Source organism: Protopterus annectens, chromosome 10.part0 (genome assembly GCF_019279795.1).
Source record: "Protopterus annectens isolate FY-2018-M chromosome 10.part0, PAN1.0, whole genome shotgun sequence".
NCBI classification, from domain to species: Eukaryota; Metazoa; Chordata; order Ceratodontiformes; family Protopteridae; genus Protopterus; species Protopterus annectens.
Genome location: NC_056744.1, coordinates 428,877,873 through 428,899,111, shown reverse-complemented (window position 1 = coordinate 428,899,111; position 21,239 = coordinate 428,877,873). Strand labels below are relative to the sequence as shown.

At 37.6% G+C, this 21,239-nt stretch overlaps 1 protein-coding gene across 1 annotated transcript; it reads left to right on the top strand.

The window, feature by feature from the left end:
• The first annotated feature begins 2,922 nt into the window (after window positions 1-2,922).
• Window positions 2,923-19,523, top strand: LOC122813171 (regulator of G-protein signaling 1-like). The gene is made up of 4 exons (XM_044085326.1): window positions 2,923-3,104; window positions 11,118-11,179; window positions 13,557-13,723; window positions 17,034-19,523. The coding sequence occupies exons 1-4, from the start codon at window positions 3,013-3,015 to the stop codon at window positions 17,220-17,222; spliced, it is 510 nt and encodes a 169-aa protein (XP_043941261.1). The 5' UTR covers window positions 2,923-3,012; the 3' UTR covers window positions 17,223-19,523.
• Window positions 19,524-21,239: the final 1,716 nt, after the last annotated feature.

Here is a 21,239-nt window from a genome sequence, read left to right as displayed (position 1 = left end):
TGTGAGTGTGTGTGTGTGTGTGTGTGTGTGTGTGTGTGTGTGTGTGTGTGTGTGTGTGTGTGTGTGTGTGTGTGCGTGTGTGTGCACAAATGTGTGCGCACATGTATGGGTATGCATGTGTGTGCATGCACGTGTCTATGCATATGCATGTGTGCACATGTATATGCATGTGAGTGTGCTTGTGAGAGTGTGTGTGTGTGTGTGTTTGTGCATGCGTGCGCATATTATGTGATATTTCCAAACCAATGCTCCAAGCAGCAACACAACAGATATTCACCTCTGGTATTTAACAGTCCAAAAATTATGTCTTAATAAAAGATGAAAATTTATTGCACAGCTGAACAAACTGGTTAGCATTTTCACAAATCTTACATTTGCTTCATCAGACCATAATAACTTATAAATCACATTAGTTTAAATATCACAGCCCATCTAAGTCATTTTAAAATAAACCATTGTCCCCATTCCATATGATGTCATTAATCACGTTAAATATAAAAAGAGAGAAAAGGAAACAAATTTAAAGGCACAAGCACCAAATCACATCATTCCCAAGAATATACTTGGAGTTAATGAATAAACTAAATAAAATAGAATAAAATAAACCCTTCAATATTATATTTTGTGATATGGCAATGTCCTGTTCCTGAACTTGTCTGCACATGTATGTTTGTATTTGTGTGTGTGTGTGTGTGTGTGTGTGTGTGTGTGTGTGTGTGTGTGATAACTCTCAACTGTCCAGATTTTCACAGAATGCTCAGATTTCTGCCTCATATTTTTGGTTCCTCAAAAATTTGTGGTTTTATGGCATATCAATGAGAATTAAATTCACTAAACAATGACATACATTTGAGTTTCAGAGTTATGTTCCTTCAGAAACTGCATGTTAACAGAACTCATGTTATTCTAATTTCTTTCTAAGTTTGTAAGAGCAATATATAAAATATATCCTTATTTTTGGGCCTTTGTCCCCCATTATTTTAGGATTTGTCCAGATTTCTTTTGCTAAGAGATTAAAAGGTATAATGTGTGTGTGTATGTGTGTGTGTGTGTGTGTGTGTGTGTGTGTGTGTGTGTGTGTGTGTGTGTGTGTGCGTGTGTGTGTGTTTGTGTGTGTGTGTGTTCACGTGTGTGCGCGTGTGTGCATGAGTGTGCGTGTGCACGTGTGTTCGCATGTGGGCACGTGTGTGCGCGAGTGCGTGTGTGTGTGTGTGTGTGTGTGTGTGTGTGTGTGTGTGTGTGTGTGTGTGTGTGTGTGTGCGTGTGTGTATGCGTGTGTGTGTGTGTGTGTGTGTGTCTGTGTGTGTGCATGAATGTGTGTGTGTGTGTGTGTGTGTGTGTCTGTGTGTGTGTGTGTGTGTGTGTGTGTGTGTGTGTGTGTGTGTGTGTGTGTGTGTGTGTGTGTGTGTGTGTGTGTGTGTGTGTGTGTGTGTGTGTGTGTGTGTGTGTGTGTGTGTATGCACGCTTGTATGGCTTCCAGATATTCTGTGATCCTGAACTTGATCAGTTTTTTAACAAGGAAATTGCATGAATGGAGTAGTAAATAAAGCAACTTCTCCTACAACACAAGGCTATAGAACTTCCATCAGGTGTGTTACTAAGTAGTGATGGTGCCAGATGAGGGTCTTTCATTAGGACTACAAGGTGAGACTAAACCAGAGATGTAACATTTAGCATGGAAATGGAAGTTTAAAATAATAGAACTACCATTCCAGTTAAATATTAAAAAAAGTATCCACACTGTTGAACATCCTCATTAATTATATTATGACAGTTAGCACCCAGAAGTAAGGTAAGCAAAGGAGCTCTGCAGCAACAGGTTACCTTCCTTCCAGGTACAGAACAACTGCTGAGATGTGAACAGTTTGTAGCCGGAGTCCACATTGTGCAGTTAATAAAAGTATGATGGTCAATTACAGATGTGGAAATCACTAATCTGTTTTAGACATTACTTCCTAAAATCAGGAAATGTAGCTAGGTGGGGTGACAAGTGGTTTGACAAAAGCATAGAGAAATTATTTTAGAGATGTTGATGTGTCAAGAGAGCTTCTTAGCTATATTTGAAATATAAGTTTAAAAAGTACTATTGATAAATTGAACTGGACAAAAAAGAATACTTGTATAGTGTTCATTATTACTTTTCACCCAAATAAATAACAAGCTCCTCTTAAGACAGCAAATAAGTTAATATAGGCAGTTGGGCTACTTGTCCCTTATGGCTTTGCAAGAAGACCACATGGGCATGCTCTTTGTCAAAATAAATGCCAGGAGACCAGATTGTTCTCTGCTTTAGACATTGGTTTGTGTTCTGTAAAACCATATTGTGTGCCAGAGAAATGTACATCTCCTTAGTTACACATAAGCATAACATTAATGCCATGTTGTACTATGCCACATTGTCTAAATACAACACAGTGCTGTTGGCTGCACCATGAATAGACCCACTTTTGTATTATCATGGCTAACTGTGTAATAATATAGTATAATATGAATGCATAAAATTCTGATCACGCAATACTCTACAAATCATGTGCATAAATGAATGTTGATCTTACACTTTGGAGGGAATAATATATGAACTTATGTAAGAAAATTACATGAAAAAAAAATGTTCTTTCCCTTCTGAAATTTCATTAAATGCAAATTAAGTCAAACTAACTGGCAAGCTCAAGGGCTGAAATTGCACAGTGGAGCTCTGCATTAAATAGATGCATTTTTTTTAAATAAATATTTTAATGTGAACCTAATTTCGCAATTCTTACATTTCACAGGAACAGGGTAACAGTCAAGATTTGTAACGTCATACCCTGAGAGAGAAAGAGAGAAGGAGGTGACTTGAGACAGCTTCTGTTTTTGTGGTGTCTAAACCACATGCACTTCCTCTGTACTTACTATCTCTGTGTTCCTCTATATACGTGTACATATATAAGAAAAGCTCATACTTACTGTGATAGTCACTTGAAAGAGAAGATTGACTTGTTCAGTTTGTAGGGGACAATATCTGTTGTCGTGATGCCTGGATTAATCTTTCCATTTGCCTTCTCAGCCCACCTGAAAGCCAGTTTTGGCATTAACAAGAACAAGGAAGACAAGAGGAAACAAAAGTAAGTCCATTACTGATGGAAATGACTAGAAACCCAGGGAATGCTGTTACAGAATGAAAATGATTTCATATTCTTCACTGATTTTCAGTGCTCTTACTAGTTAAGTGTCATTTTTGGTAGTTCTGTTTTTCATCCTACAACAATAATATTTTATCAAGAGGCAAGAACCACCATGCACTGTTTACAAGTAAATTAAGAAAGTCAGAAATCATGCAAATATGATAAATATGTTTGTATATTATGGGATGTCAGCAGAATTTTCATAAATATATGTCTGATTGCTTTTAACATAACTGCTTGGTGTCAGCTGTGCATATTGGCGCTCAATTAAATTGTTTTTTTAACTGAAGAAGTTCATGAAACTTGTTTAAAATGATAACCATCAGCTCTGTATTTTAAATGAAAAAAAACAATAGCAGTGCTAACATTAACATCTGAAACACAGTCATCATTATAACAATGTATACCATTGTGATGTTGTTTAGGGCCATGGGATTATTCGCTTTAGGCTTATAGTGGATTGCTCTTCTTCTTCTCCGTTTTCATATAGTAGAAGTGAAAGCGCAGTGTAGTGTCCCATCACAGAACTCATGGTTACATCCTCAAACAATATTATTATATGACTGCCATCTGCTCTCTCCTTTAGATAATTGATTATAGTCTTTCTCCTGCAGATTTACTTTGCTACCCTCCGCTCTGCAAATTTTCTTGCCGACAGATGCTTGCTGTGAATCTGTATCTGTCTTAGGTCAACTCAACTACAGATGCATAGTGTTTTGCAGGACTTCACTCCTTCAAGACAACTCTAATGTAACCTCAGTCTGATACAGTGGCATAACCCTTGTGCTTCCAAAGCATGTGTTGCACTCCTGTTCCTATTATATAACATTCTTCCACTGAAAGGATTACAGAGTCCTTCTGTAGGTGGTGGAGCTGTTTCCCGCTATACTCCCCTCATGTCCCCAGTTCACCAACCACCTCTGATGGCATGACAGTTATAAGACCTGTTCTCCACCTGTGTCCCACCACTCTTAAAGGCATACACATAAATATAGGCATAGCTCTGGCACAATAACACAACTCCTAAACCATTAGTCTGCATTTAATCAGTCCAACTTTCTTTCCTCCCTTATATTTATTAACTGACCACAGTGATTAGAATTTACTCCATCCATGCCACATATCCACCCCACTCAACTATCTACCCCTGTATTTGTTACATCAGTATTTCATCTCCTCTCTCACTGACCTCTCTCTCTACAAAGCTACATACCATGCTTGTCTTAAATATTAATGCATCCTTATTCCTGTTTTATCACCATACAAATTACCATACATCTCTAAGTCTTACACACATTTCTCCCACTGTCTCCTTCACCTCTAACTATTCAAATTCCCCCACTTCACCACTAATCACTTCTAATATATGCGGCTCACCCAGTCTTAACTTCAATTTCAAATGACTAAATCCTCACACCTACTTCACCAAAACAATCTTATAAAACTTATTCATCTCTCTCTTTCTCTCTCTTTTACCACTGTGTGGGTATATTCACCCCAACCCAAGCCGTTCTTCCTATTCTGACTCCCCAGTAGCCTCCAAAACTCACTTCAAGCCAATCACCACTCCCTATTCAGCCCCCCATCTCCTTCCAAAACGTAGACCACACCACCATCACAAAAACTATCGAAACCCAAACCACCAACCTCATACTCATCCAAACAGCTTAATAATTTATTCATTAAGTACCTGTAGCATCTATACTAGAATGTCAGAATTCCATGCCTGGATCTCACACAATAATGCAGATATTCTTGCCATAACTGAAACATGGATAAAACTCCATATACTTGACCCTGAAATATCGCTGCCTGGTTATAATACAATTAGGGCTGAAAAAAAGCAGTGGAGTAGGTTTACTATACCCTGACTACCTGGAAAGCCTACCTTATAATACATCTATCCCAAAATTATATACTGCCAAACTCCTTATCTTCCATTTTAAGCTAAATAACCATAAACAACTCTATTTCATAAAACTCTATAGTCGTCTTAGCAATAATGCTACAACCCTGGAAAACATCCTAAACTGGATCTCACATACAATTTCTAATGAAAAGATAATGCTAGGTGACGTTAATTAAGTATTTTCAGTTGGCAGATTATCTCCACAAAATACCCATCAACTAGCCTCATTCTACTTGTCTTGAATCAGCTCATTTCCTCCCTCATGTTATAACTATCTGAAAAAACGTGGTTCAATTCTTGACTAGATCATAGTGTCTGATTCCACTAAGTATGTCTCAAGTAACACCTTCTACGATTCCCTTAATAGGTTCATAGGTTGATACTAGGCTATCTGCCCTAGGGCATTTATAAGCCTAGCCAGAGTGTGTTTGGCTTTCGCCACCCTTTTAGATTTGTAGACTGTGCCTTTGAATAGTAGGTCACAGAATATAACCCATTTATGGTTAGTTTATTGTGCCTTTGTCTAGCAGGGACCCAGAAGAGATCTTGGGGGTATACTTACGATCTCCCATCCACTCATCAAGATTTCTCTTGAAGAGGGTCAGTGAGGGACTCTGCCTAACCTGGACTGGGATTTTGTTCCAGAGTGGAGGGAGTCTCTGGGATATGAATCTGTCCCTCCAGCATGTCCTATTTATTTCTGTGCTGAGGTTTAAATCTCTGGAGCGTGTAGCTCTAAGGGATTTCGATTTCTTGAGGTGGAGCATGTCCATTAATTCTGGGTTGGACATGGCTTTATATGTCAGGCACAGATTGCCTCTGAGTAGGCGGTAAGCAACTGATTAGAGCTGGAGTTTCTTTAGCCTAACTGCATAGGGCATCTGTTTGAGTCCCTTGATCCTCTTGGTGAGGTACTTTTGGGGTCTTTCCAGTTGCTGCAGGTGTCAGGTAAGGTACATCCCAAATGGGGCATTGTATTCAATTATGGGCCTGATGAGTGATGAATAGAGTGGCACAAAGACCTCTCTTGATCTAGATGTGAAACCTTTCGTGATGAGGTGGGCTATATAGAAGGTCTTTCTAACCACTTTGGCAATGTGATTGTCAAAGGAGAGATTACTATCTACTTGGGTCCCCAAATCCCTAATTACTTCCTCTGTACTTAATAGATTACCTCCTATGTGGTAGCCTGTGGGCACTTTGTTTTTCCCAAAGGGTATGACTATGCATTTTTTAGCATTTAGCTTCAGGCCATGGCTTTGGCACCAGTTATCTGTCTCTGTGAGACCCTTTTGGAGGATGCTTGTGTCAGCTGGAGAGTCTATTATGGCACCCAGTTTGCAGTCATCTGCGAACTTGGTCAGCCATAGTCCTCCCGTGTTTGCCTGTACCTCAGAGAAATAAATACCAAACAAGAGAGGTCCCAGGACTGAACCTTGTGGGATGCCACTTGTGACTGGTTTAGAGTCTGACAAGGCACCTCCAATTCTGAACATGTGGGTTCTATCCCTGAGCCAGTTTGCGACCCATCTTGTGACATAGGGGTTGATATTTAAGCTAGTGAGCTTATTTATGATTCCTGAGTGGGGTATTGTGTCGAAAGGCTTTTGTGAGGTCCAGGTAGGCTGTGTGGACTACCTTCCCTTCATCTATGGCCCTGGTAACTATTTAAAAGAAGTCGACCAGGTTCAAGAGGCAAGATCTGCCATTAACAAAGCCGAATTGGGTAGGTCCAGTGTCTGAAGGTTTCCGATGTCATTGTTTATGAGTTCCATGATGATACGCTCCATAGCTTTGCAGGCCAGGCTAGTCAGGCTTATAGGGCGATAGTTTCCGGGGTCTGTTGTGGCACCTCCCTTGTGGAGTGGGTCCGCCGTTGCTATACGCCATTCCTTGGGTACATATACTGTGGTAAGGCTAAGCTTGAACAGTGACTTAATGTGAGGGTTAAGTTCATCATGTAGCTCGTGTAAGACGCAGTCTGGGACACCGTCCAGTCCCATTGATGCTGTGTTTTTTGCTTTGGAGAGGGCAGCTCTCACCTGTTCGTCTATGATGTCTGGGAGGCTACACTCTGTTGGGATCGAGATTTGCTCTTTTGGGGGGGATGGGGGGGGGATTTGCACTGAACCTGTCTGCCAGGATGTTGGCAATGTCTGTGGGTTCAGTGTATTTTTTTGTCATTTTGCACTAACTCAGAGCATATCTGGGAGTTGCCGCCCAGGTTCCTGACATAACTAAAGAAGGCCTTGTGATTGTCCTTAGTATTTTGTGCAATTTTTCTTTCGTAGCTGGCCTTAGATGATTTTATGACGGATCGTAGCTTCTTGCTAGTACTGATCAGAGATGCCTTCCTTTTTGGGATATTGCTCTATCATGTAGAAGCTTCCTCCTTTTGTTGTATAGCTTATTTATGGCCGAGGTCCACCAGACAGGTCTCCTGCCTTTGGAGGAGTGAGTCTTAGTTTTATTTGGGATAGCACGATCCATACATTCCTGTAGGTGTCCATAAAATGCGTTTGTGAAGGAATCTGCAGTTTGAGACATGTTTTCCTCTGGCCCAGGGGCTTTAAAGGATACCACCTTGGTTTTGAAAAGTGTGAAGTTTGCTTTTGAGAAGTTCTTCACCGTGGTTACCTTGGCTGGGGTGGGGACAGGATATGGATATCCAGTGAGATTAATTTGTGGTCTGACCTTACCAGTGAGGGGTATACCTCTGGTGTGGAACATAGAGTCCCTATGTTTGTGATGACCAGGTCCAATATGTTTTCCCCTCTTGTGGGGGTGGTGACCAGTTGTTCCATAGCATTTGAGCTTATAAATTCTAGGAACCGTTGGGCGAGAGTGTGTGGGCTTGAGTAGTTTACCCAGTCAATGTTTGGGTAGTTGGTCACCCAATATAATGGTGTTTGGAGAGACTTTCATGTTCTCCAGTGTTCTCAGGAAGGCCGAGTGGGGTTCCTGAGTTTGGGAGGGTGGTCTGTAGCAGGCTATCAACTGAAAGGCAGTTTTACCCACTGTTAGTTGCACATGGATGGTTTCCGTTGCTTCGAGCAGTGCTACTAACCTGGAGGTGTGGGTATTTTTGATGTATATGGATACTCCCCCTCCTTTTGTGGTTCAGTCCGAGTTTTGTGGCCGAAAAGCATGGTATGAAGTATAACCTGGTAGTGCTGGGGTGCTTTCTGGAGCCTTGAACCAGGTTTCTGTTACTGCACAGACATTGATGTTCTCCATACTAAGGAGAGTCTCGAGTGCGTGCATTTTGAGGTTTAGACTTCTGGCGTCCATGTATCTGTATATGCAAACAGACTTTGTCCCCATCACATCAAACAACACTTAGAACTAACTTCCCGTAACCTCATTAACTTTAAACCTGATACATGTAGTAGGATCCTAAGCTCCTTTAACTGTTCTATCCTGAAAAATATCCCACTCTGTGAAGTTATACACCAGTTAACACACTTTTCTTGAAAACCCTCAATAGTCTGGCTCCATCTAGAACAAGATGAGTAAAGAATAACCATACTCCATGGTCATTCACTCATATCAGGCACCTAATGCATGACAGTGATAGAGCGCTGAAAGAGTGGTTAAAACAGATCTCTCAGAAACCTACAATACTTAAACGGATTAATGCAGACAAGAAAATCCACTACAGTAACTTACGACTAAATCAGTGTTAAACCTTAAAAAATATTGGTCTTCTAATAATAATATACTCCAAACTGGATTAAGTGCCACTTCTAACCATGCCCCAAATAACGCTCCCTTCAAAATAGCTGCTCAGTTTAACACACATTTTATAGAACACATTAAAGCCATTACTAAAGATTTTCCAACAATCAATCCTGACTTGCCCTCTCATCACACTGCAGACACCTTTTGTTTCACCCTAAAACACACTAGAATTTTCTCACAATGATGACCGTAATAATAATAATAATAATAATAATAATAATAATAACAATTACATTCATGTAGCAGAGGTTTAGAATATGATTATGATGACTAAAGAGAATAACCCATAAGCACCTGCACGTACATGCACCAGGCTGTTTATTTGTAACAATCATAAACTAATTTGCAAATATCACTGATGTATAACACCATTACCTGTACACTGGCCCTTAATTTTTATTTGCCTTACTCTGTCCATACATTCCACCCAGACTTAACACAACCATCTTGATAGTTGCAAACTTTATTAGTTACATTATAGGGTCATAGGGTCATAGGTATTCACTAGGTAAGCAACTATAAGGGCCTTTTAAGCCTAGCCATGCATGCCAAATCTCTGACATCTTCTGGTACCCTTGATAAGTGTAAGCAGGGGCTTGGGAGATGCTTCTTTAACAAGCAGGGGCCTGGGAGATGAACCTTTTACAAGTTGCCTGAGACATAGGTGCCAAGCCAGTGATGAATTTCCTGTTCCCCATCCAATTGTCCAAGTTACACTTGAAATGGGTTAGGGAGGAACTCTGCTTCACATGGACTTGGAGCCTGTTCCAGAGATGGGGTAGCCTCAGATACATATCTGCCTCTCCAGCAGGTCCTATTTATATCACAGACAAGGTTTTAAGCCTTTAGAACGTGTAATTCTGGTGCTGTTTGCTTTGCTGATACACAGGAGGTCCAATAGAGTGGGGTCTGACAATGCCATGTATGCCAAGCATAGATCTCCCCTCAACAGCCTGTAGGAGACAGAATACAGGGATAGACCCTTGAGGCAGTCTGCATAGGACATTTTACCTATGCCCTATATTCTTTTAGTGAGGAACCTCTGTGGACATTCCATTTGTTGCACATGCCTGATTAGGTACATACCAAAGGGGCATTGTACTCAATGAAAGGTCTGATGAATGTCGAAAACAGTGGAACAATGACTTCCTTGGACCTAGATGCTATATCTTAGTTTATAAGTTATGCAACATAGAATTATCGCCTCACTACTGTACAGTAGATACATGATGGTCAAAGGCTAGATTATTGTCTATGTTTGTCTCTAAGTCCCTGACTACATGGGTCAACTCTAAGGGGCGTGTTGTCATTATGATATTTACCAGGGATTAGATGACTTCCTGAAGGATACTATTATGCATTTTTTGGAATTTGGTTTTAGTCCATGGCTCATACACCAGTTGTTTGTCAGTGTCAGCCCTTCCTGGAGAACATTTGTGTCAGTGTGGGATTCAATGACAGCTCCTAATTTCCAGTCATCTACAAATGTAGTCATTTCATTGTAATGTAAATCTTGATGCCTTATCAGATGCTTTGTAGTATAAAAACTATGGCATAGGTGTAGTCAGTGATGAAAGACAACACCAACAAGCAAAAAAATACATTCCTGTAGTAGTTTTAAGGAACTCAGTTTCTTTATGTATTTATGCATTTATTTGTTTAGCAATTTAAACTTAAATTATTAAATCGGTTGCTTAAGAATGCTTGTAAGGTTCAGGAACATGTGCTACAAGTTATGTCTTGTGTTCATGTAATGTCCTTATAAGTGCATCCACTTGTTTTAGAAGATGCTATGTATTGATAGTTATTTCTGACATCAAGACTTTTCATTATTTTTGTTTTGCATTTGCAGTTTCAGAATTTCTATATTATTTGGCTCCTCCTAAAACATTGCTTGTGCAATTAATCAAATCATAACTAGTTTACCAAGCAATGTGTTACTAGAGCTTTTTGTATGCAACATTAGTTTTAACACTTTACTTCCAAAAGTCTGTAATCTGTTGCGTGCAAAAAGAAATGTGCATATTGTCAAACTGCAATGGCTGAATGCTGGCATTGCTAGCAATTCTCCAATTAGCCCAGTGGAACGATTTAGTTAAGATAAGGTTCATCTTTCATCTACATGTTTGCTAATTATGAATTAACTAATACAGTTCCAAGTTCTGATTTCTCAAATAAGCAATGATCAGCCAGACAATGTATTTTCCATACTTTCAGACATAACTAGAATTTTTTTGTCATAGTAAATAGCTAAGAACCCTATGTCATGCTGAAGTAATGCTTTTCTCTTATTACTTCCTTAGCTTGGCTTCAGCTGAAGCAATTCATTGGTCACAGTCACTGGAGAAACTACTTGCATCTTCAAGTAAGTACTATAATTCCGCCGTATTCACATGTAGTGTTGTAAGACATGTCAAATTGCAGAGTACTTTACAAAAATGCTTAACTAAGTAATGTACTCATTGCTCTAATGGTGTTATGTGTACTACTATAATAAAAGATAGTGGATAAGGAGGCCTAAACATTTGAGTTTCTGTATAGAAGTCTCATAGTGCATTATGTGTGTTATATGTACTACTTTGATAGATTTTACTGAATAAGGAGGCCCAAACGTGAGTTTCTGTACTGAAGTCTCATAGTGCATTGTGTGTGTTATATGTACTACCTTGATAGATGTTACTGGATAAGAAGCCCAAACATATGAGTTCATGTACAGAAGTCTCATGGTGCATCATGTTTGGCTGATTGGACAGCTAATTTAGTGTTTAGCTGCCCTTTACAATTCCTTCTACCTTCTTTTGTGCCACTGATCCCCACGCCCCTTTGAATTCTAATGTAAGCATGCTCTTTACTACCTCCTATAGCAAAGTGTTCCAAATGCTAACCATCCAGTTTATGAAGTAATGCTTCCCCTTTTTCACATTTCCTCACTCTGAACATTTCACCATCCCAGCCAATATTGGGGGGAGTCCTGACGTGTACCCATTATTACATACAGTTCATAAATGTAAACAAGGGACTATACATCCAACCAGTGTAGGTAGAACTGAGTAGCAGCATGTCAGCTCCTTTTCTGGAGAATTCTGTTGCCTTTTTCTTGCAATAGAATCAATCATTATTGGTCAATGAAATTAGCATCAGTGCTACAACTGGTGCATGTCTGAAAGAAGTGCACAGCAGCGTTACATTTTGAACAAGTACTTTATGAATTTCGACTGTGAGATATATATTGATTTTCACTGGATATTATTTATTATTTTAAATGACAGATATCTCTCCAAGAATTAACTGATTCAAGTTCAAAATATCAGCAAATTATTTTATTCTGTTAATTCAAGGCCTGAATCTCCTGAAAGTGGCTACCCAATTCCCTTATGTCCTTGGCTTTCCAACCCGCTTAAAACTATAACTCTACTTATATGGAAGTCAAAATTATGTCTGCTCTTCAAAGCCTAGATATATATATATGAAAAAGGAATAGTACACAGAGCAGGGTAATGATTAAAAAGCAGTTAGTAACTTTCTAAAATTGGACTTCTTATTCCTGTTTACTGGTGATAGAAGAAGTAGCCAGTATTTATTCATTCCTTACCATGAATACTGCAGATCCTGCACTGATATGATTGTGTGCGCACACGTGCACAACATTAGTGTAAAGTGCATTTTATTGTTATTTTGACTACCCTTGGTATACACCACAAAGGCACTGAGTGTGATATTTCTGCAAAACAGTGCATAATGCTGGCCTGCTGTACACAAACATCATACCACCAGGGTATATTATAAGCTAATTACACAACAGGGTACGCAGTCTTGCCATCTGTGCAACCTCATCATGTTTGTATCTTTGACCTGGATGGTCTGTGCAAACTCAGCATACTTATACCTATTACTGCCACAATCTGTGTACTCTGAGCATGTCCGTATCTCCTATCCTAGTGACTTTTGTACTAAGAAACAAATGAGCATTCAACACTGCAAGCTGTCTGCCTTTTGGTTTCTTAGTAAGGTTACTACCTCCCAGTGCACCCTTTCATTACTATTACCCCTTTATCATCCTGCACTGTTATACTACATGTGAGCACAGTGTGCTGTTTCCCACCTGTCCCAACAGGGTCTCTCCCTGTGGTACTTAATTTAACAGTGATATAAAAAAATGAACTGTTGTGCAAATCAGTGCACTGTTTACTTCACAATGTAGTGCACTGACTGCATTTGGATCAAAGCATAACTGGTTCTGAACAGTGTTCCTGTCAGTAATGTAAATGAAATGTCCTACATTCTGTGTTTGACTTTCAGTGTAGATGGCATTTCTGAGTCTCACCTTTTTTTGTATCTAGCCTGTCTCTGAATTTCAGTTCCATGTCAGACAGGTGATGATTAAATTCTACAGTGCAAAAAACACCATCAACTGTTCATACAGAGATATCAGCTTGAGTGCATTTTATCTTTCTAATTCCTATAGTGTTTCAAATGTGTTTGTCAAAAGAACAGTATATTACTGTCAATCCATCTCAGCTATCAACATTTAGGTATCTAACATACTGCTTAACAAGCTTATGCAAGTAGGTACCAGAACTACAGTTGTACTAACCATTCTAAATTTCATAGTGCTTAATAGAAATGTACATATGCTATACTAGTTGATTGACTTTTAATAAGAATTATGTGCAGTGAAAATATGCTAGGTGTTTCAACAAGTATGAGATAACTTCACATTTTGTGTTTCCCATTTTCAACAGGTGGTCTGTCTGTCTTTGAAACCTTTCTTCAGTCTGAACACAGTGAAGAGAACTTGGAATTCTGGGTAGCATGTGAAGACTTTAAAAAAACAGAAGCATTAACTATTCTTATATCGAAAGCAGAAGCAATTTATAAGGAATTTATCCAGGAAGAATCATTAAAAGAGGTAAGTTCCCTTTTTTAGTTGCAACATGGTACTTTTATTTAACTCTAAATCATTGCGTGAAAATATTTATACAGCTATTAATTTAATGGTAAAGATCACCTGTTCGTTATCTTATCATACTAATTTTTTTACAACACAGGATTAAGGCTCTGAATTGTTAATGAGCTACTTTCTGTACAGAGTACATGGTTTGATTCCTTGTTCTTCCATTTGCTTACTATGTGATTTTGAGCTAGTCAGTTGACCAGCGAGTGTTCCTGGGTTAACCCTGAAAAGGGACACATATCCAGGGAATTACCAATGTATGCATTTCCATTTATTTGTTAATGCATTTTTAATTCCATATTAATAAATGTTGCCAAGAAAAGCCACGGTGGTGCAGCGGTAGTGTTGTCACCTCACTACAAGAAGTTCTCCCATTCAATTCTCGGCTGGAGCGCCTTCTGTGTGGAGTCTGCATGTTCTCCCCGTGGTTGAGTGGCATTTGAAAGACATGCGTGAATGGGCATGCCTTCGTTGAAGGTTGGGCGTCGGGCTGGCACCTCGGCACCATAAAAATCGACTGCCAATCATTAGCGGACCGGAGTTCCGCTGTGACGACCCCTAACTAGCAAAAGCCGAAAGAAAAACAACAAACATTAATAAATGTTGCCAAGCTCATGATTGTTTGACTAGAGAATGAACTGCATAAAATAGTATCTAAAGAATAGAGTAGCTTATCAGGCATAAGCTAACATTGTGTTGCACATACTGCATGAGTTTATACTTGTATGAAGTTTGCATTTTTTGTATTGCCCAGTATGTGATCCTATGATTAATTTTTAATGCAATAACAGAACATATACATGTACTCCATGGTGCTCTGCCAATGACTTACTACAATTAAAGGGCACTACTCTGTCTTATTTTTCTAAAGGCCTTCCCTGCTATCTATCTCCCTTCCTCCTTATAACAAGATAAAGGGTCTTTCTAGTCCATTAATATACGTTGTTTCAATGATTCTTGCTTCCAGATCTTTCTGGAACCTCTGACAGATATCATTATCATGTTGAGTCCACTATATTTTAACGTCTTAGATATTTGGTCTTAGTTTACAGCCATAATTATTTATTGCTTATTATTTATTGACATTTTATGACCGGGAAAGTCCACTGGGTCAGAAACCCATTTTCAGTGGAGGTCTGGGGAGAAAAGCAAGAAAATAAAAAAAAAATAACACTAGTGTTTGGCTTTTTTCTCTTCTTGACCAGCCTTCTCACTCCTATTCTACCAAAAACATGAAGAATTTCCAACTGCTGACTCCTTTTTCATATTCTCCATTTCCTTACAGTTTACTTCCAGTGTTAGCCTAACATCTGTACAGTCCCTTGACATACAAGATTTCTGCCCTGTTACTTCACATCCCAGGTGCTGTTCCTTTTTCCCCTGTGTACTCGCAAATCTAACCCTTTCTGCCTCTGCCTGAGTCAGGCTACAACTATCTGTGTGTTAAATTCATTTACTTTCCCTCAATTTTTACTAACAACCGATGGATACCAGTAGATTCCACAACACTTTCTAAACCCCTTTCCCCATTTTTCATCTTTCCATGTTTAGCTGACTTTCAACTGCCACCATCCCTATCCTGCTTTATATATAGTCACTCTTTAGGTTCTGCTGAAGCCCAGATACATAATGCATCATTTATAAGCCTGTTGATTCGCTAAACAGATAGGTGCAGGGTGCTGTCACTTTATTAACATTCACAGGAAATGAATATAAGAACATAGTATCAAAGTTAGCATCTACAATTTGATTGTAATTCAACATACAATATAAGAACTGTAAATTAAAATCATTTGTTTGCATTTCTTTAACATTATCATGGGAAAGGTATGCAAAGCATATGGTGATTTCACTTGCATTTAATCTAGAAAATCAGAAATGCTGGAGCTATATGTTATTTTGTCTGGGAACTTGTAATGACTGAAGATGTAGTTTTATTCTGCAGGTTATCTACACTATTCTCACCTTCCTAATTGTACTATTTATCATTCTCTGGTGTCCACATTTATTGTCAGAGCCCTCTGTGATGTAGCTGTATATTTTACTAAACCTAAGAAAATCACTTTGACAGACTATTACTTAAAAACAAACATTATATGGCTCACACAACCTCAGATATATAACCACCTGAAGAAAAATATAATTCTGAAAGTTGGAATTTTCTATGTTCATACCTAGATTTCTTTGCCATACAATGAACTTGTAGTGATATAATGTTACCGAAAATGTTTCACATGTTGTTCCGCTAATAATTTATGCTCAGTTATAGATTAAATGGCATTGTGAAAGGCTTCCATTGTGATAGCATTCCTCTGCTTTCTTTATTCATATCTGCAGAGGTTTCCCAGAAGTGCTTTCCTCACACCTCACATTTAGCATGTACTTTGCTAAGCACCTAAACCGACCTGGCAGGTTTGCTAAGCACCTAAACCAACCTGGCAGGCCACATCATTTCCTCACCAAAATGATTTTGGCTCTTAGCACTTCTAGCTTCTCTGATAGACGAAACTCCCTGTCCTCTATGCTCAGTCTTGTATAGACTATTTAGAAGTGATCTGTGTTTAGCCTTCCATGCTATGAACAACTCAACTCTTTTTAAACTCCTACAAATAAATGTAACTGATGGTTAAACAATCACCTACTTTAGAGACCTAACTGTGTATCACCACACTAACAATAGCAGCTGGTGTGACAGTTACCTATCTTAATGTATCCATCATTTCTGGAATAGTCTTTCATTACTTATTATTAACATATTACACAGAGTACTGCCCAGGCAGCCTTAGAAAGCAGCCATGATGATTGGATAATTGATCGGAAATTTTCACTTAGTATATGGGGATAATGTACTTTGTGTGCTACTCCTAATCTTCTACTAAAGTTGGGAAATATTGACGAACTTCTCAATGTTTTCATTAACTTTAATCTTATTGAGAACCTATGACCTTATGAACTTATAAGCTCTTTAACCTAAAGAAAATACATTGGACATACCTAAAGTAATATAGTTAATCAGTATTCTGTGAATAAGCAGAAAACAGAACTGTATCTAACAGCCAATTATATACATTAATGCAGATGTTTGCTTCTATGTGAAATGCATTTGTGAAAATATATTGCTTGTTTACAAAAAAAAAAATGAAACGTAAAATCAATATCATCAAAACAATCTTTTTTGGAAAGGCATCTTGCTTAAACACGGGTTGAATGAATTATTCCTATAACTTGCATTTTTACTAATATATATATATATTTTGCCTTTTAGATCAATATTGACTTTCAAACAAGAAATGACATCAAAATGAATATTAAAGACCCTCATCCTTTTTGCTTTGATAATGCACAGAAGATTGTATATAGGCTTATGGAGAGAGGACCCTACCTAAGGTTTCTAAAATCAGATACCTACTTAAATCTAATAAATATGCCAGAGTCAAAAAGCCGGAAAAGCTGAACATGTGGATTAACTCAGTCAACTCTACAAAGTGTACAATGGAAGAATACAGAAGAGACCCACAAAACTGGTATGCCAGTTACAGAAATGCTGTCGACAAGATTCTCACTTCTATGTTGAGAAGTAAACTGGGAAGTTCAGAAAGACCAGAAAAGTATAGACATTGAAGAAGGAGGAAAGTAAAAGTGAAGATTATCACTAAATCACAACTACACAAAACGAGTAGTGAAACATCTTTGCTTTGTAAAATCTTGGTCAGAAATAGAAGCCGCTGAAAAAAAACAATGAAATATGAAAATGCATTGCCCGGTTGCGATCAAACAGATTATTGACTTCCATATACTTGTTGTTTCAGATGTGTTTGATAACATATTTATGTATAATAACAGGCAAAGCAAGAAAGTGGAGTCTTAGATGGATATACCTGCAAAACTGTTAACGTCATCTGGAAAAAAAAGTGTTTGTGTATTTATTTGCAAAATCTAGAGCAAGTTTAAATTATTTAAGATTGCATATATCGTAACCTGTCACTTTCCACCAAGAAAGTGCTTGATACCCTTTAAAATGTTTAAAATTAACAAAACATTTCTATTTATGAATTTGCTATATTAGTTTACAGAACAAATACCTATAATGCAGTGAAAGAAAATATAATGGCAACTGTGCTTTTTTTATTATTTATAGATGTGTTTATTTATATTTTTGGTACTTGAAAAGCTCAAATGGGTTACGTTTTTTTTAATGCTAAAGGAATAAATCATTCCATAAGTTACTGTTGCATTAACATCAACAAGCAGATAGAGTAATTTTAAACAGATCATCAAAAGTTAACTGATTGGAAGGTGATACTGTTTGAAACTAAATATACTTAGTTAAAATATACAATAATTGCATATTAGGTAAAGAAGTCAACAGTGTAACACAGAGAAGTAAGCAGTGCACTGTAATAACATGTTTTGTAGTGTGTTGTACGTTACTGATATATACCATGTGTTGTTTAATGAATGTCAGTAAGATAGGCACATTGAAATAATGCAGCTGTGGGAGAAAATGACATGTATCTTCAATAATAAAAGCTGTAAGGGGCATGATAAAAACAAAGAATCCATATGTGGAATTAAATAAATAATAGTCATCCAGTAGTCTAGAATAATGCATAGAAGAAGATTCTTCTACAGAAAATAAGGTTGCAAAATTACAGACTGTCACAAAGGAAAGGATCTAAAGGAAATCTGGAAATGGAGAATAGAAGCTAAATATGGAGGGAGATGCAAAAAAGAAGAAAAAAAGAGAGAGCGGGAGAGAAAGAAACAAAACAAATTGCAGCTAAGGATAGCATAAGACAAATCATCTGAAATAAAGCACGTGAAAGCTCAAAGGAATGGTAGAAATATGGCTAGAGGAAGTCGAAGGTAGGAGTTTATAACACTAGTTAGGCACCAAATTACTAAAACACTTGCAGCAGTTGTTAAGTACAGTCTCGTAATTATTCAAAAAGTAAACTAGTTATTAAATATATTTTGAAGTCTTGAGAATATTTTCATCTTTTAAGTATTCATTAATCATTGCATTTACTATTTTTTGACACAGAAGCTTTTGTATTCCATATTTTGTTTACTTTGCATATGCTTAGACTTCTTGGCTTATGAAGATGCTAAAAGACATGGCCTGATATATCTTCACTTATGAAGATTCTAAAATGGTGTAATTCTTCTAAGATAGGTCTTTAAAGGAGTATGTCACTGGGCTAGAATAATGCCTTTCTTTTGGATACAGTGCTTCTTAATATGAACATTATTTAGCTCTTAGCTTTTCCACTGACCTTGGAGTGTTCAGCTTCAAAATAAAATATATTGTGGATAAAAAATGTGGGATATGCTTAGTAAGTGAAAATATCAAGTAATACTAAAATAGTTATTGTCCATTCATTATGTCTCTCAGTCAAAATGGTTAATAGAGTATATATTCAATGCTAAGATTAAGCAGTCATTATTTATTACTAGTCAATGATCATAAGATCCTCCCAAAAGAAACACTGGTTTTCCTACAGAAAAATATTGTTGTTTCCTGTTACAGTACAGGAATCAATGCTACTCTTTATCTTTGCTGCCTCATATAATTTATATTATTTATCAAAGTGAATTTTGCAGAAACTACTACAAACTATTTAGGTGGCTATAATTGCTGTCTGTCTTATTTTATGCCATGGCATGTTATGTTTTTTATGTCTCCTGTTGACTGTCTATCTGTTTGTATTATATGCATGTGTCAATAACTAATGAAGTAATAAAAAGAAGTTAGTAAAAATGGGTATAATTCATTTAATAGCACTGATGGTGAAACAATTAGTATTACACTAAGCACGGTACTTGTTCAAACAGCTTTGAAATAAATATTACAGCATACTTAATATAGGTAATATCATTTTACACTTTGCAGTAATTATCACATTTACTTGATGATGATTCTATATGTGTAGTTATATGTGAAAACACAGGCTAAGCAAATCAAAGAACTCCAAAGGCTGGCTCAGTAGGCTTGCATAAGTAACTTGCTATTCCTATTTTTTTTTTTTTGGATTTCTCACCATGAATTATAATGGTGTTTAATTTTCAGATTGATCAAGCTCAGGGCCTTAGTAATGACCTTATTTGATCTCACCACCTATCAAAATCTGAACAAATGTCCTCTCCAAACCAATTATAAATACCAGGTTAGAAACTTCTTACAATAGAAGCCTGCTCTAAACTGAAAACATTGTTTTCCTAATTTGGTAATATATATATATATATATATATATATATATATATATATATATATAGTGTCTTACATAAAAAAGTTAATTTTTTCTACTGCCAAATAGGTAACCAACATGGCAACACTATTCCTACTTTTATAAGGTCTCCATAGATCAACATAAACCTTAAAGGATAAAGGGGCAACAGTACCAATCTATCCTTATATTTTAATTTATTAACTCTACTTACCTTTCTGTAAAATACTTCTCTATTTTTTCAACCAAGATATCTGATAATGGTTATAAATCCAAGCAGCACTACAATATTCAATATTAGGTTTAACAGCAATCATGTATATATATATCAGTATCTATACATGCTCATCCTGACTTAAAAAAATATCCAGTATATCCTTGATAACTGTATAGCACTTCTTGATAACCCTGTTCAGATTTTCTTTACAATTAAGTTGATTATTTACCAAAATAATCCCTAACGTTATCATCACGCCATAAAATGACATTAAACAAGGCACATGCAAAGCAAGAGGTAAAATAATCAAAAGGGGGGTTCAATAAAGCCTACGTGGTCGTTTTTCACTGTGTGCACATCCATAGACAGTTTTAGATTCAGTAAGCCTTGTGTAGAGGAGCGCACCCCCGTGCAATCAAGATAAACAGTGTGGCATGCTAACTACAGCATAAGCAGTTGAATTGTATGCTAATCAGCCAATCCAACATAGTGCAGCTGTTCAGAAAGCTATAAAGCATTCATGTAGACTCCATGATGGTTTTTCCTGCAAATTCCAAAACCTTTGGAATACAACCATGGAGAGTCTACACAGACAGAATGCTAGGGGCTGCTGCTACTTTAATTCATTTGTACGTACTACAGGTTGAAGCCAATAATGCTGCTACTGCTAATAGGCCTAGGCTGTAAAGAAGAAGAGTTTTCAGGCCCTGTTTAACTTTTCACAGCCTACATGATATGGAAATTGTAGAGCTCTACAAGGTGGACAGGGACACACTACAGGAACTCTGTGACTTCTGCCATCCTCAACGCAGAGGAAGAGCTAGCCAAGGGGAACCCATGCCAGTAAGACACAGGTATGTGTATCCCTTAGAATCTTAGCTACAGGTACCTTTCAGACACCAACAGGGGACATGTTTGAGGTGTCACATGCATTAGCATCCAGGATCCTTCACCAACCTCTGAATGCTATGCTCCAACATGCCAGTGACCACATATATTTTCCCCATTATTTTGAGAAGAGGGCCAG

Excerpts from the sequence above, each read along its gene's own strand:
- LOC122813171 (XM_044085326.1), top strand. The coding sequence starts at position 3,013 with ATGCCTGGATTAATCTTTCCATTTGCCTTCTCAGCCCACCTGAAAGCC. Across the intron at positions 3,105-11,117 it reads GAAGACAAGAGGAAACAAAA|CTTGGCTTCAGCTGAAGCAA; the intron begins GTAAGTCCATTA and ends TTACTTCCTTAG. Across the intron at positions 11,180-13,556 it reads GAAACTACTTGCATCTTCAA|GTGGTCTGTCTGTCTTTGAA; the intron begins GTAAGTACTATA and ends CATTTTCAACAG.